This window comes from Schistocerca nitens, chromosome 5 (assembly GCF_023898315.1).
Source record: "Schistocerca nitens isolate TAMUIC-IGC-003100 chromosome 5, iqSchNite1.1, whole genome shotgun sequence".
Lineage (NCBI taxonomy): Eukaryota > Metazoa > Arthropoda > Insecta > Orthoptera > Acrididae > Schistocerca > Schistocerca nitens.
This window is the reverse complement of record NC_064618.1, coordinates 358,828,652-358,846,330: the sequence shown is the minus strand read 5'-3', so window position 1 is coordinate 358,846,330 and position 17,679 is coordinate 358,828,652. Positions and strand designations below refer to the sequence as shown.

Below are 17,679 nucleotides of genomic sequence, written 5' to 3'. Positions count from 1 at the left end.
AATTCGTTAAAAGAATCTCTCATTATCCTTCTGACAGTTGCTTTCATTTAGCATAATTTCTGTTTGTCAGCAGGGCAGTGACTATGTTTAAAATGACTGTGCAAAATTCTCTACTTTCTCAGCAACTTCCTAATATGTTTGTTGTACCGAGGTGGATTCTTTCCCTCCCCTGTATTTTTGCTAGGCACATACTTCTCTAGCACATGGTGGACAATACCTTTAAATTCTGACCAAAGATGCTCAATATCTTTGTGTTCCGCGGTAAATGCTTGGAGCTGACTATGAAGATATTCACTAATGACACTTTTATTTGCTTTCCAAAACAAGAAAACTCTGCGCTGTTTCTTTGGTTTGTGCAGCCTGTCAAGGCACTGGAGTAGACATGCCTCCACATCCTTGTTGGTGCCTTCCAGAACCTCAGTGACACTGTTCCAGCACATCTCACAGCAGTCTGTGCTTCAAAAGGCAATTATTCAGGCTTTTGACAAGTGATCACATTAATGTGACTGAATAATGTTTTAGGACCTGACAAAAGTTAAATACTTTTGTGACAGTTACCTATCAATGCACAATTCACTCATATCTGTATTGTCATACCACTCTTGACAGTGCACAGACTTTAAACTATCTTGTCATTTACAAATAACTATGTAGAAAAGATTGATATAGCAATACATTGGTCCAAAGAGTACATGAGAGTAAGATAATGTATTTTTGCAGATGTTAGTAAGGAACTAGGCATAGTGCCCAGGAAAAAGTCACAAGTGTTGATAGACTGGTGCCACAACTGAGTAATGAAAGAATTCTCTAGTATGTTTTTGCTAAAGGTAATTGTACTTCATGTTTGGTTGAGCCTGTTGAGATACTAAAATGTTAGGCAGTTGGCAAGACAGATCGTCAGCATATTTCCCATCTCTCCAGTGTGTTGCAAAAAAAAAAAAAAAAAAAAAAAAAAAAAAAAAAAAAAAAAAAAAAATTGAAGAAGTTTAGCAATTTTTTCAATGGATGGAAACCAAGAATTATCCAAAGATAATCACAAGATATTTTACATCAAACACAAAAAAGCTGCTACTTTTGCTGCATCAGTATTTGAGAAAGAATAGCTTTTGGTTTTGTGATATATATATATTTTGAATAGATACCTGCAAGATGTAGAAACAATTGGAAGTTACTTGGCAGCTCAGACAGTGTGGTGGAATGGTGAATAAACCCAGACACTGCATGGAGTAGGAGGTTGGGAATGTGCTGATTATCTGTTCTGTTATCTGGTTGACATTTTGTCTCAGCTCACAAAAGCTGTGGGCTATAGGGAACAGAAATGGGCAAAATACCTTTCAGTAGGATGCTCAATTACATTTCCAAAATTTTATGAATAATACGACAGAACTACTTTTCAGAACAAATTAGACTCACTACTACATTTTAACATCATGAAATTAGTGGTAATCAATTTAATTGAACTATTGAACTGGTGCTCATTTATCCTACACAGGATGCTGAAATGGATGAAATGACTGCACCTAGAGTAATTTATAAATTTATTTACCTGTGGCAAGAGAATTGTATCGCATAGATTTGGCATTTCAAATGTATTGTGTTGTGTTCATATTGATGCTACCAGAGTTAACTGATGGCAGTTTGGTACACATCCCGAACTCCAAAGCTTAATGTGCTGCATAATATGTGGTGAAATAGAAAATAAATCAATTTTTGTTTGCAATATTAAAAAGTCTTGTATGTATGTTTCATATTTTGATATTTCTATGCTATCATAAAATGAATAACAACAAAAAATTATTGCTACACGTACACTGGTGTACAAAACTTATGGAAGAAATTAACTTATGCCTGATTGTCACTGCCAAGTAACATAGCTCGAGGAAACTTGGACTATACAGAACTACTGCACTATAGTACAGAAGGAACTAAAAAAAATACCCAGTGAGATGAACAGGAGACATTTTTATTCAAAGACTATAATTACACCAAAGTCACTGTAATTTATGACGGTCTCCTGGACATTGGTAGAGGTGTCATAAGGTTCTAAATAGGGTGTGTGATCACCATGGACCACAGTGTGTGCTCCGCAACATGATGCTCCCATTCTGGCCACAAGGTTGCTAAGGAATTGTTGTGGCAGGACATTCCATTCCATCTCACCTCCAGTGTAGTTGACAACCGCTGGATTGCTGTTGGTGCAAGTGAGCATCCTGCATTACATTTCCCCACCACATCCCACACATGCTTGATATGATTTAAACTGGGAGAATGGGCAGGCTAGTCCATTTGCAGAAAATTCTCTCATTCCTAGAGCTGCTCCACCTGCTCTGTTCCATGCTGTCATGCACTGTCACCCATAAAAATGAAGTCGGGATTGAATGCAACACTGAAATTTGGAAGTCAATATGTCCATGTAAAATTAAGCTTGAGCTCTGAAATGATAACGTTCGACAGTGCTGGATGTTCCCTCATATGGTGAGAGGTAATGCAGCCAGGAACATTGTCAAACATGATCATTATGGTGTAGAGAGGCATAATGTTACATTGGCATACTGACCTCGAAATCTAGGAATATGGAACACTTAATGGTCATCGTTATTGTGACATCGTACTCCATCACTGTGTGCATCTTATTTAGAGGTACATTCAGCCCTTACTTCATTTTGATGAATGACAGCGTGAGACTGTTTTGAACAGTACAGATGGAGGAGCTTTTGGAACGAGAGGATATTCAGCAAATGGACTGTCCTGCCTTTTCTCTCAGCTTAAATCTCATTGAGCATGTGTGGGGCATGTTGGGAAGATGTATTGGAGCTTGTCCACATGCACCACTGACCATGCAGCAGTTGTCAGCCATGCTAGTGGAGGAACAGAATGCCCTACTTCTTACCAACCTTGCAGCCAGCCGGGAGCAAGTTGCAGGGTGTGTACTGCCATCCATGGCAATCACACAACCTATTAAGAACCATGTCCTGACTTTTGTAATGTCCAGAGGCTGTCATAAATTGGCACTGACACATCATGTGAAAGTTAATTTTGTTTTGCAGGCAAGTGTTGGTGCAAACTGTTGTTTACAGGGAAGTGTAACATGTCTGTACAATTAGCCTGCACTTTGGTGGGAAAAATCTACTGGGATTAAACAAGCTTTAAAACCTAGATACTGTGTAAATATTTGTAAAATATTGCAAAATTAGAAAAATGCAAGAAACTGGCATATTGTATTGCCTGACTACTATTACATGTTTAATGCAACTTCATTTTTGTATTTAATATTTGCCAGGTACACCCTGTCACAGACATATTTGTGGAACTCCAGACTCGCCATATAGAACTGTACTCAGCAACTTTGAACATAAATGCTCGCTTCACGGGACTGCGGTACCTGATGTACAACTGGCCAGTACTATCTGCCATTATTGGGATAAGCTCAAACATGTTTTTCATCATGATAATTTGTGTCTTGTCATGGCTTCGTGTTGTCAGATCAGATAATATGTCCGAATTTGAGGCAGAACTTCTACGTAGAAATTCCAGCAATGGCAGCAAAGCTAGTTCGCAGTTCACCGGAGGTATGTGAAGTCATGAAAATATTTCTTCTCTTCTTTAACCTTCTAACTTCTTACAACATGTATGTTCATCTCTAACTTGTGCAGACTATGTGTTAATGATATATATACATGGCAGGAGTCAATATTGGTAGGAGTGTGAATGTCGGATGTATATGTTTCAACATTTTAACTTTTAGTTCACCATGAATACGTGACTTGCCTTACAGTGAATTATGTAGTTGTTGGTCATACTAATAACTATGTATTAATATTGCTCATTTCTTTGACAAGATTGTAGTGCATGGTCGTGTTAGGAAGTAGTTTGAGGATGTGCAAGCATTGAGTGTCAAATGCAGGAGTTGAAAGGTTAGTTTATAACAGTGACAATGAAGGTGAATGTACTTTTTCCTTTGTCATTGGATGAGGATGCTGTGTCTGTTGTTGTTCTTGGCATTTCAGCATCTCATGGCTGATAATGTCACATTTCCCATGCTCACTGTACAGGAGTGAAACTAATTGCAGTGATGAAGAGGATGACAACAGAGTTTCCTCTGGTCTATTGATCATTTTCAGCTACAGTAAAAGGAGCTATATCCTGTGATACTCAGCTTCATCAAATTAGGATGTGATTTGTACATTTGTTGCAATATCATGTAAATGTTTAAGTATGATTTATTTTCGCAGACTATGGAAGAGGCACCAGTGTATCATAAATATGTCAGGCAGAATGTTGTCAGTCAAGGAAATGCCTATTGTTTCTTTTCAGCAACTCAGCTTCTGCCTGGAATGGAGGAGACAAACTTTTATAATACTGGTCAAGAGATTCTCTTCTCCATACTCCAATTTTTGGTCATATAAGGTCTTGAGATATTTATTGTTGTTCCATATGCTACATTTTTATGACAACAATATTCCTTATCAAGGGAACAAATTGTTTCAGACAAGTTCTGTTGCTGGGTATGTAAAAGGAACGTTAGATCTGTTCACATGCCACTTTGAAATATATGTATTTATAAAAGCGTTCTCCTGTCCGGTGGGTGCCTGCTTTCAAGCAGTATGTTCCATCAAAAATAAGGTATTTTGGAATATAAACATTTGTTCTGTGTTACTATGATCCTGGTCATCTACTATATGTTTAGCTTAGACAGCTGGAATGACTGATATAGTTACTAGACTAGGTTATTTAGGAAAAATTGGGTGATATAGTAATAAAACTTCTGTAGTCGTATTTGGGAAGATGGCACAAGTTATACATTGGAAATTGGTACACAGGTCCAGGTCTGTTGCAGTATTTGCTTGAAAAGGGAACTAATGTATGAAAAGGGAACTAATGTAATTGGTCCAGTGTGTTTATATATAAAAGAAAAAGCCAAGATTCGAATGCGTGTTACAGAGAGGAGAACATGAAATTAGCGCAGTGAATATTATAACAACAATGTAGTGGCATTTCGGAAGAGAAGTGTGTATGTTGTCATATATTGTACAGCTGAAATATCATAAATAAGAAAAATATACGACCGAAGCAGTCTTGAGAAACTGAAACCAAAATGTATGTCGGATTATGATCACTTAACTGAAGCAGTATACAAGTGTGAAATGATACTGAGTGTATTAAACAAAAACCCTGAAAATCACTTTTTTCACTCACTATACATGTGTACTAAATTATTTATCAATTCCATATGGGGAAAATGTATCATGTCGGAGCTCCATTTCACTTTTATTCATGAAATTCTATGGAAGATTCGCCAAGAAAGAACAAAATTGAGAGACTACTGAAAGGGAGCGGAAGATTCCTTGTGAAAATGGGGAAGGCACTTTTCAACCATTATTGACCATACCCAAAAGAAATGATGAAATGTAACATTTTCCTTCATTTCACTGTTTTGTTAGCGTCAGTAAACAAACAAACAGAAACAACTACTATGATAATTTAGCATGGAAGGTGTGCTGCTATGTGCAACAGAAATGGTGAGCACAGCCAGGAATGGCACGAGGTGCACTTCTCAACACACAGCAAGTGCACTGCTGGCATGAACTCAGCAGTGAAAGGATTCTTAAGATCAGTTTTTATTCAAAATTACGTTTTGGACTGTTTATAGAGGCTGCGCAAATATTGCACAGATCAGTCTAAAAATACATTTTACTTTGGTGATACTGCAGCAGAAGTCTACTGGAATTCCTCGCATTTCAGATCCACCTGTGTCTTCTTAATTTTATTTAAAATTCTCTAAATATGTCCTTCAAGGTAAATGATTAATGGTCTGAAACTGACTTTTCCCTTGTGTGAATGAGTGACCACCACTTCTAATTAGTATAACACTATTAAAGACATTGTAAATGATCTAGATGATATTCTGCACATTTTTAATGGCTTTCACTTCAGATACCAAAAAATAAATTAACTTTTTAATAGCTTTGCTTTCATTTTTACAGAATTTTGAGTCTAAATATGACACAGACAAAGAGAGGATAGACATATGCTTTTATTTTTAATACCAGAAGATCTGTTGAATGAAAATTTTATACAGTGCTGTATCAATAGATATTATTGACATTTGTATTGTTTTTGCTTCAGACATCTCACAAGATGACTCAAGCCTGATGGGTGACAATGGAAAGCAATCTGAATCTGATGTAGTGCCATTGGAGAGTAGAGAGCAGTCAGAGGTTTCTGAAGCTGAAAGTTTTGATCTGATTCGTACATCTAGTGTTGAAGTTATAAGAAGCTGATTAATTTTATTGCCTTAAAGTGCAAAGAATTATGGTTGCATTCACTGTGTGTAAGGTACAAATGTTGGTACAAATGTTATTAATTTCTAAATAAGATTTTTTATTATTTTCTTGCCTGTTAAGAGAAGTCTGAAATCATTCCCATTCCACTGTTGATTATTTAAGTGTGTATGTACTGCTCATACCTTGACATTCTGTCAAAAGTTCCTCTTGATATTACTGTCCTGAAGATATAATATTGTGATTTGGATTCTTGCTGTATGTAGCTATGATTCATTCATATACATACAAAGTCCACATCCTTTATGAAAGAAATGGCTTTACAAAGACTGATAAGCAGTGATACTAGCAGAATTTAACATAGAATTCACATTATGAAAAATGTAAAATGTTACCAAACACCTTTTATATCAAGCAAGAATAATAATATCAATATTCATATTTTTTCAGTCTTTGCAAACATAACATTGAGTAATTTTAAATAGTTACAACAATTATTTTACTGCATAAAGTTACAATAATTCCATATACCAGAAGACCACAATAATAGTCAATGGAAATGTTCATTTCCTAGTTGTAGAAATAAAGTGCACCTCTATACAGGGATCATGGCAATCATTTTTGATATGTTACTCATTTTGTGAAACATCTACTATTGAAAGTATGTACCTGTATTTTACTGTTGTTCCTTCTAGGTGTTGCTGAATTGTTTGTACTACCAACATTAAAGATTTTGAGAATTATTTTTTACATTCTTTGTCTGCTGACTTTGATATTTATGCAGCAGGACTTTTATGATTTTACCTTAGACTGCTTAGTATTACACTGGTTACTGTGAAAGAGATTTTATTGATCTTTCATTGCATTTTATGCTGTCAAAGGCTTTATTGTATTGATATACACTTAGAATTAGTTTGTGTTGACTACACAGTTATCTGTTTTAATAATTTTGAGGCTGTGTGTAAAACAGTGTATAACATTGTTAACCAAAAATTTTAGAATGCATTCTAAAGACATTAGTTTAATTCATATTTAGTGTTTCTTCAGTCTTGTTTCATTTTAAAGAGGGCCTGTGTTGATAGAGACAACTTTTTTTTGGCCATTAACCATATTTTATGTAGTACACTGTAAAGAAGTTGCTGTTGTATGATATCTTATTTTATAAAAAGTTTTCAATAAATATAATAATAATAAAGAAAGATGTTGTGTACGCTCTGCACATGTAGCTGTTCACAGTGTTAAATTTTTTATTAATGTAGTTGTAGATTATGACTGATAACTCATCTTTCATTAATGTAAACAACAATGTCCACTATTTGGAATAACAGATGTGTGTCTTATCTCTTGCGTAGGACATTTTGTCCATTCAGTGTTGATCACACTTCATAAATCACTCTCAGAATAAATGCGAGACACTTATAGTTCAACGTCCTGTTGGAGATGAATTTGTTGTGCTTTGGAATGAATAAGAAAGATGATGGAACAGGTCTGACTGTGTGGAGTACACATCAGAATTTATTAGCTTAGGTGATGCTCCATCCAACCTAGGCGACAATAGCTGTACAAGACCTCATTGCATCAGTTTAAGATTCAAAGAAATGTCCCCTACAGATTAACTGATTAAAATTCTAATGATCAACTGCCAAAGCATTCACAAATAAGTCAGAGTTTGAAGCAGTTCTAAAATCAGTGGAGCTCGTATAGCATTAAATACAGTAAGTTAGCTGAAACTCAAAATTGACAGCCTGCTATTCTGATGTATCTCTTATTTATGCGCATGTATTTTGGAATGAATGGACACAGCATATCTGCAATCCTGGATATTGATAGAAATGTTACTCTGTTTATGGTATCTGCTGGATGGATGGTTTATGCCATTTCATTGCATCCTGCCTTGGTGATACAATGCAAGACACGGAAGAGGAACGGTTGTGACAATCCCATTGACATCACAGGGATTAGAGAAAAACTGCTATCTGTATATTCAGTTGGTATTTGTTAACTAAAGCAGACCACTTTGGACATAGTCCATATTAATGTATCTGTAATGTCCTAAATAATGAACCAATTTTGTACATAGGGTCATTATAAATGGGAGTACAATACATGACACATTGTTTATGAGAAGCACCATAATTATTTAAAAAATGTGGGTGTTGGGCTGTACTCTTAACTTCCAGTAATAACTGCAGAACTTCAAGATGTGAAGTTCGATCAGGAGATATTGGTGAGTGTGAAGAAAAATAACAAGGACAGCAAAATTGGATAATAGAAAATTGTAGCTCCTGAGGAGACTTTACCTCACCAGTTAGTGATAAAGAAACAGCGGAATATCACATAGGACATGTCATGAGGCATCAGGGAATTATCAGTTTGATAATCGAGGGAGCTGTGGAGGGTACAAATTGATGAATGAGACCAAGGCTTGAATACAGTTCGCAGGCTCAAATGAATGTGCATTTCAGGACTTATACAGAGATGAAGAGGTTTGCACATGGTAAACTAGCATCGAGAGATGTGTTAAATCAGTTTTAGGTAAAGCAGATGGCAGAGTTTGTTTCTAGGGCAGGACACTGAGAAAGTGCTATCAATTTATGAAGGAGTGTGCCCACAAATGACTTGTGCATCTCATCTTGGAATATTTCTCAAGTAGATGAGAGCCATACTAGCTAGGGATAAACAAGGATATTGAACATACTCCAGCTGGTCACAGCTTTGTCTCAGTCATGAGAGATCATCATGGGACTGCTGAAAAACTCAAACTTGAAGACAGATGAAAATTATCCAGCAAAGGCGTACGTACAAAGAATTAAGTGAAGAATTTAGAAATTACTTCAGTCCACTACGTATTGCTTCTGTAGGACTGCAAAGGCAAGATAAGAGTAATTAGAGGACGAACAGACGTATTTTAATAGTCTTTCTGCCTGCACGCCACAGGTGATTGGAGTGGGAAGAAACCCCAGCATGAGGGGGAATCTAAGTACTCTTTGCCATGCACTTCACGGTTGTTTGCAAAGTTTATATTTAGATGTAGGTTCACAGGAAAGCACTACGGAATATAATGGAACAGGTTTCCACAGAGATTGATGTAAGAATTCTCTGTTTTGAATATCTATGGCCCCTTTTCCTGCCCACCAGGTGTTGCCTGTTACCAACATAGAAAGTATGTCATGGTAATTGAAAATTTGTGCCAGACCAAGGATCGAAATGTGATGTGCCTATTATTGCGAGCAGTCACCTTAACCAATTAGGCTATGCAATTGTGCTTTCATCACAGATTCAGTATTTATGAATAGTTTTCACTGAAATTCATTCATTCACTCATTCATTCATTGTGTTCCCTAAATCTCACTTCGAGGGAATGCCTTCAGGAACATGGAATGAGTAAAGTTGCTTATTAACAGGCAGAAGCAACCACTGCTGGCAACTTCCGTAAAGTATACTAAAAAAAATTAGACTAGTGCTAATCTGTCCACAATCTGACAATTATGGGAATTACTTCTAGATTATTTGATATATGTATACTTAGAGGTTTGCCAATGACATTGTAATTCTGTCATACAGCAAAGGACCAGCTAAATAGAATGGACAAGAGTCTTGAAAGGAGCATATAAGGCAAACATCAACAAAGTAAAACAATGATAACGGAATGTAGTTGATTTATATCATGGGATGCTGAGGGAATTAGATTAGGAAATAAGACACTTAAAGTAGTAGATGAGTTTTGGTACTTGGGCAGCAAAATAACTGATGGTGGCTGAAGTAGACAGGAATAAAATGCAGACTGGCAATGGCAAGAAAAGCGTTTCTGAAGAAGAGAAATTTAACACTGAATATACGTTTAAGTGTCAGGAAGTCTCTTCTGAAAGTATTTGCATGGAGTGTAACCATGTATGGAAGTGAAAGATGGAGGATAAACAGTTTGGACAAGAAGAGAATAGAAGCTTTTGAAATGTGGTGCTGCAGAAGAATGCTGAAGTTTAGATGGGTAGATCATGTAACTAATAAGGAGGTAGCTAAACAGATCCATTCCTGATCCGCTCATAAATAGAGCAACAGAAAAGCAACTGTCTATTTGCCTCAGTATGAGCCCTAATTTCTCGTACCTTACCTTCGTGATACTTACATGCAACATATGTTGGCAGCAGTAAATTCATTCAGCAGTCAGCTTTTAATGCAAGTTCTCTAAGTTTTCTCCTGTTTCTCACAATGAATGTCACCTTCCCTCCAGGGACACCCACTTGAGTTCCCAAAGTATCTCCAAAACAACTGTGTGTTGTTCAAACCCACCAGTAACAAATCTAACAGCCTGCTTAAGAATTGCTTCGATGTCTTTCTTCAATCCGACCTGATACAGATCCCAAACACTTGAGCAGTACTCAAGAATAGGTCGCACCAGAATCCTATATGTGGTCTCTTTTACAGGTGAACCACTTTTTCCTATAATTTTCTCTATAAACTAAAGTCCACCATTTGTCTTCCCTACCACAGTTTTCACGTGCTCGTTCCACCTCACATTGCTTTGCAATGTAACACCAAGATATTTAAACGACTTGGTTGTGTCAAGCAGGACACTAGTAGCACTGTATTACAGGTTTGATATTCCTTCTCATCCAAATTAACTTACTTTTTTCCACATTTAGGGCTAGCTGCCATTCATCATACCAACTGGAAATTGTGTTGAAGTTGTCTTGTATCTTCCTACAGCCACACAACCTTGATTCCTTAGCATACACCATGGCATCATCTGCAAACAGCCCAAGATTGCTGCCCATCCTTTCCGTCAGATCGTTTATGTATACAAAGAGCAACAGCTGTCTTGTCACACTTCTGTGGGGCACTCCTGTCAAGGACAGCAATTTGGGTTGTATTATTTTAGAAGTCTTCGAGCCACTCACATATCTGTGAACTTATTCCATATACTCCTACCTTCGTTAACAGCCTACAGTGGGGTGCCATGTCAAATGCTTTCTGGAAATCTGGAAATATGGAATCTGCCTGTTGCCCTTCATCTATAGTTCTCAATATATCGTTTGAGAAAAGGGCAAGCTGAGTTCTACATGGGCAGTGCTTTCTAAAACCATGCTGATTCGTAGACATAAGCTTCAGAGTCTCAAGAAAGTTTATTATATTTGAACTAAGAATATGTTCAAGGATTCTGTACCAAACAGAAGTTAGGGATATTGGTCTGTAATTTTGTGGGTCTGTTCTTTTACCTTTCTTATATACTGGAGTAACCTGCACTTTTTTCCATTCGCTTGGGGCTTTTTGCTGGATGAGAGATTCATGATAAATGCAAGCTAGGTAAGAGGGCAATGCCGTAGAGTACTCTTTGTAAAATCAAACTGGGATTCCATATGCACTTGGCGATTTATTTGCTTTCAAATCTTTCAGTTGTTTCCTTTTGCCAGGTATGCTTATTAGCTTGTAATCTATATGGGAGTCTGTCTGATGGTCAAATGATGATGTGTTTTTATGATTCTCACGCGTGAACAATTTCATGAATGTGAAATTTAAAACTTTGGCTTTTGCTTTGCTATCTTCAACTGCCACAGCAGACTGGTCAACAAGGAACTGAATGGAAGCCTTAGACCCTCTTAGCAATTTTACGTAAGACCAGAATTTTCTCAGGTTGTCTGCTGGATCTTTTGCTAAGGTGTGACGGTGGTAGTAGATGTATGCTTCGTGCGTGGATCTTTTCACAGATGCATGAATCTGTAGTAGGCTTCGCCTGTCATCATTTGTGCATTCCCTTATGAACCAAGAGTGCAACAGCCTCTGCTTCCTCAGCATCCACTGAATTTCATTATTAAACCATGGTGGATCTTTTCCATCCTTTATCCACTTACTAAGCACATAGCTCTCCAGACCGCAATTTACAATGTGCTTAAACTTCACCCAAATACTTCTACATCCATCTTACTGGAACTAAGTGGTGCCAATTCACTGTCTAAGTGAGATGCTGATAACTGCTTGTATGCTTTACCTAGCAGAAACTCTCTCCTAGCCTTCTTGACTGATTTATTAACTTTTGTAATCATAGTTGCTATAATGACATCGTGATCGCTAATCCCCATTTTTGTAGGTACAAGGTCTAAGATATTTCCATTGCATGTGGGCTGCCAAACTAGCAGCTCAAGACAATTTTCAGAAAATGTGTTGAAAAGTATTTCACATGACTGTCTGTCTGTACCCCCTGCAATGAATCCATAGACACCCTGGTCTTTACTCATGGGGTTAAAGTCACCTCCAACTAGTATTGGATGATGTGGGCATTTACATGCTATCGACTGCAGACTTTCTTTGACTCTGAAACTGTCACAGCAGAATTGGGTGGCCAGTAAAATTAAATTGGTTCCACCTACACTTGCTACATGCGGTCAGAGTAGTTCACTGTCGTACTCAACTTTGACCTCTATAGACACAATATTTTTGTCAGCTGCAATGAAGACTCCCCCCCCCATGGCCTCTAATCTCTCTTTCTGACATACATTCCACAAATTGCTAAATATCTCAGAGCTTTCCACTTCGGGTTTCAGCCAGCTCTCAATCCCAAGAATAATTTGAGCATGAGAACTTTCCAGAAGAGTAGTAAATTCAGGAACTTTATTACGAATACTTCAACAGTTTACTGATAAAATAATGACAGTCAAAGTGTCTTTATTTTGAATGCTGTGGTGAGTGTTCATCAGAGCACCTCAAACTACTGCCTAGCCTAAAAATCCCTCATGTGCACTGCATAAGTACTCTACTACCTGAATAGCTGTTTCCTTTGTGTAGTGCACAACTGACCTATCTAGGGGAGTCCTACAAATTCCCAAATGACAACGCAGGTCTAGAAATCTGCAGCCAAGGCCATCACAGAGTTGACAGAGCCTTTGGTTGAGACCCTCGACTTGGCTCCAAACCAAAGGACCCCGATCAACTCTGGGAATGACACTGCAAATTGTGAGCTCTGCTTGCTCCACATGTGTGAGGCCAGCAGTCTTCACCACCTCCACCAGTCACCTGTATGAACTGAGGATCACCTCAGAACTCGTGGCAGGCATGGTTGGTGCCAACATGAGCCACAACATGCAGATGACTGCACCCTGCATGCTTGATAGCTTTAGGCAAGGCTGACTCCACATCTCAGATGAGGCCCCCCAGCAGACTCACTGAGTGCACATTGGCTTTCTTTCCAGCCCTGAACCCTATCTACCTACGGGGATCCGTAACATGCCTAACATTGTTGCTCCCAATAACGAGTAAAACCTTTGGCCGCCTCCCTCCCCCTTGTGTCTGCTCGGACCCTGTTGGAGGTAACCTATCCACTCACAGGGCGAATGGGTGAGGCCACACGGCTGGTCTCTGCATTGACCCTCTGCCTTAAGTGACGCAAACGCATTACCACCCACCACTCACCCTGCTATGATGACAGATCCACTGCGTTGGGTGCGCTAGGAGGTGCCTTGGAAGCGGAGCCCATGCACAAAACAAGTGACACCTGAGGGGTCCCATTTGACTCATCAGATTCTCCACCACAGCTATACTCTGAGGCAGCAGCCTGAAGGTGATTGACTGTAGCCAAAAGCACATTCAGCTCTTCGTGCACTGTGACCAGCTCCTCGTGCATCTGCACACAGCGTGCACCCTCCTAGCAAGACTAACCAAAGAAGTGCACTATAAAAGCAGACAGTTCTAGATATGCAACTTTCTACCCTCCTGATGTGTCACTAATGGATGTTGATGCATTAACGAGCTATGTTCTATTTATTTTGAGTGACAAATATTCCAATCACTTTGAGATGTAATGTATTCTTCTTTAAACCGAAATGAAGTTAAGCAAAGTTATTACAGTCAGAAGCTTGATGAAATATAAATAATCTGCACAGGTGGGGTAACTCAGTATCAGAGAATACTTAACTTGAGATCTGCTCATTGTCCTGGAGTTTTTGCTGAGAAATGGATTCACATTTTAGGTTCAATCAGCATATGATATGAAATAAGAAACAGATACACCATAATACTTCTCACTGCAGATTTACTGCACACAGTTACATAGATGTTGTGCCACAAAAGCACCTCTGATCAACAATGACTCCAAGTGAGCTGGCTTTCTCATTTATATATCATTATAAACAGTGTTTTCATTATTGTTATTGTAGATTTTTGATATTACAGTTAAAAATAATTACATTCAATTGAACTGACTCTCCTGCATTATACTTCTAAATAATCCCATCAGTTTTGGAAATACAGTTCAGCCAGATTATAAAGTTATTACAGGAATTCATGTCAAATTAGTAAGACAAACAATCACTTTCCTAGTTTTCTTAATTACATAAAGACAAAATTATGTTGAATGTTTCTCCCATGTTTCTGGATTATATATGATTAGACCCTTTATTCAGTATGCACAATAGTTCTGTTCTTTTACACAGAATTTCTGTTTGTCAATTTGTTTACATCTTTCAGGCTGCACTATTTTGTGAATTACTTTAATTACTATGAGAATTAAAGACGTATGTTACATTTATTTGTTATACATTTAATTTCATTCACAAGATAGGGATTACTGGTGCGAACACTGTATTTACATTATACTTATAATTTTAATTGGTATCTGGCTGATTACCTGCCATAAATGAACTAAGAGTTGTGGTATTGACAAGTGCAGTATACCTCATAGGCTGGTTTGTTACATATTACATAACAGGATGTTAAATCCTAATGTTCCTTCTTGTCAACATAATACAGGGTGTCCCAGGAGGAATGGTCAATATTCAGTGATATGACAGGAATGCTCATTTGAAGCAAAAACTTCATATGGACATATGGCCTATTCCAAATAATTTCTGAGGTAGAACACACTTAATGAACAGTTTTATTGGTAACTTGTTTATAAGTCCAGTCATTTTAGAACACCAAATGGTGGGACAGAATTACCTGCATTTTTGAGAAAATTTATTTGTTGAACACCTTGAGGATGTAACTTTGGCCACATGGACTGCGATGTAGCTTCCAGCATGACAGACTTCCTCCACATCTTACCACACGTATGAGGGAACATGTCAGCTATATCTACCCAAATCACTAGATTGGTCATGGCAGTACAATTAACAGGTCACCAAGATTGCCAGACCTTAAGCCTTTAGGTTTTTGTTTATGGGTTTGGATGAAGTCAGAGGTGTACAAACAGAAGTTGAATATGCAAGATGAGCACATTAATTTTAAACTGTACAATAGCTGTAATGTAACATGTATGATAATGGTTAGAGGTGAATATGTTAAAAATACGTATTTTTCAATTGATAATTTCTAAAGCAAATGTTGTCATGTTCACCAACTATTGTACATGAGTTCATGCGTAAATCTGAGAATATATTAAATAACACAGAAAATAAATAACAATGTACATTAAATGTGTTCTATCTTGGAAACCATTACGAATAGGGCACATGTTCATATGCAGTTTTATGCTTCAAATGACCATTCCTCCCAGGACACCCTGCATGTATGTGGAGTTTAGTAGATGTTCAGAAATATTTTGAAAATTTGGGGTGCGTGTTCAATTCACATCTGACAATTTCCACAGATTAACATCTTAAATGCTTAGGGCTCTTAAGTGTCTCCTAAATTTATGTCACTTGCATTAAATTATACCTACTGGCCCCTCAGAATAACCCAAATTCATCAGCTGGATATATGTCTATAACCTACTGTGCTTTGTAAACACTGTAAATTTAATTAACTTGTAATTATGATTTTTTTTCTAAGTGTTAAATCGGTGTATGTGTATTGTTGAAAAACATTTTCTTGTCTGGTGTGATATTAGACATATGTTAAATAAATAATAAATATGAAATTATCATGTCCTGACTCCTCCATTTGTGACAAGATTTAAAACAAATTAAAATGAAAAATGTAACTGTAGATGAAGGATAAATTGGTAATTTGAGGTGGATAATTTTTTTTTACTTATCCAATAAATAAATATAGCTGTTTGCTCATATAAATATATTTTTATTTTCACAGTGGGCATAAATTAAGTTTGATGTGATTATTCACAACAACTTTTAAGAAAATTTAGTGAATTATACACTGGAAGAAACAGAAACTTCCATTTCTGAAATGGTATCTACTTTCACCCTCTCTTGTATAAACTTGATCAGATCAGGAAGAGGAAGTGATATTTCCATATTACTCAAAACATCATGTACTTCAAAGCATGGTGGTGTAGCAACTGCCTTTTTACCCACAATAATTATAAATGGGAATCCACTTTTTCGTCCTTCCATTAACCTCTTTCCAATTGTTAAATGACATCTGTCATCTATCACAACATCATTTTTGAATAATTCTAAAGAATTGATTGTGTCATATAATTCTTCAGACAAATATGTTGTAAAACTTTCTTTACTGCCCTCCTGAAACACAGAAACAGTAAATATTACAAATGTGTATACAGATAAAGGATAAAGTATGTGCAACATCACTGTTGTAGAATATAAAGTGGAAAACTCAGAATCACTTCTGGTTAAAGAGCTGAAGCTACTTCATAAAATTATAAACACTAAAAAATTGCAATTATGAAGATACAAACAAACTGGCTAGTACTTATCTATAGAAGATGCACTTCCTAGTATTGCCAATAGAAACACTTAAAATGGAAGCTACTCATCCTAATTTTTGGACCTATACATTTCTCTTTCAATGGTAAATTGGGGAAGCTTGGAAATGGCCAGGAGGGAGGTGGGGAGTCAGTAGAGGGCAGGGGCAGAAAGCAGTGTGGTGGCCTGAATGGTTGTCTTTGTGTGTGTGTGTGTGTGTGTGTGTGTGTGTGTGTGTGTGTGTGTAGTTAAGTAGAAGCTAGTAGGCTGTAGGGTGACAAAAGGTGAAGTATCCTATGAAGCAATTGTGAAACCTAGTGTGAGGCTTAGGGTTTACCTTATTTCAGCCACTCAGCCTGGATGGAAGGATGGAGTCACAAGAAAAAGTTTTGTATGCTGAAGAGTCTGATTCCCAAGACCAGATACCACAGTAGTGGAGACTGCCTGCACAGAGGAGGGTGCTGACAGTGGTCTGCCTATGCATCACAAAAAACTTGGAACTCAGTTCGAATACAATTTCAGGTTTTGGTAATATCTTTTTGGACAGATTTGGACGGAATGTTTGAAGTGAGGAATGATTATAGGGGAGAGAAGAATTGTCCTGGAACTGTTCCAGGAAAGGTTAGTTTAATGTTCACTCTGTCAGATGTGAGTAGGACTGTTTGGCAAAGTAGTATTTCTAATTGAATGTACAGGTGAATAAGAAGAAATCATTAACTAGGGAGTGTGATTAAATGTGAACAAGTGGTGAGGCATCTCTGTAAAACATTTCTCTCTGTAGCCAACAGGGATATGCCCAAGAGGTT

The 17,679-nt window shown here is 37.3% G+C and overlaps 2 protein-coding genes across 4 annotated transcripts in view; one reads left to right on the top strand and one right to left on the bottom strand.

The window, feature by feature from the left end:
- Window positions 1-7,387, top strand: part of LOC126260891 (seipin) — a 48,979-nt gene extending 41,592 nt beyond the window's left edge. Inside the window, exons 4-5 of one of the 2 annotated variants that reach the window (XM_049958338.1) lie at window positions 3,281-3,569; window positions 6,127-7,387. In XM_049958338.1, the coding sequence (XP_049814295.1) occupies window positions 3,281-3,569; window positions 6,127-6,281 (444 nt within the window). In that variant the 3' untranslated portion in view covers window positions 6,282-7,387. The remainder of the gene's footprint in view (window positions 1-3,280; window positions 3,570-6,126) is intronic. The other variant, XM_049958337.1, reaches the window with a different exon arrangement.
- An 8,876-nt stretch (window positions 7,388-16,263) lies between these two features.
- LOC126260890 (probable proline--tRNA ligase, mitochondrial) overlaps window positions 16,264-17,679 on the bottom strand; it is a 126,774-nt gene continuing 125,358 nt past the window's right edge. For both annotated transcript variants that reach the window (XM_049958335.1, XM_049958336.1), the window contains one exon: window positions 16,264-16,690. In XM_049958335.1, coding sequence (XP_049814292.1) covers window positions 16,358-16,690 — 333 coding nt within the window. In that variant the 3' untranslated portion in view covers window positions 16,264-16,357. The remainder of the gene's footprint in view (window positions 16,691-17,679) is intronic.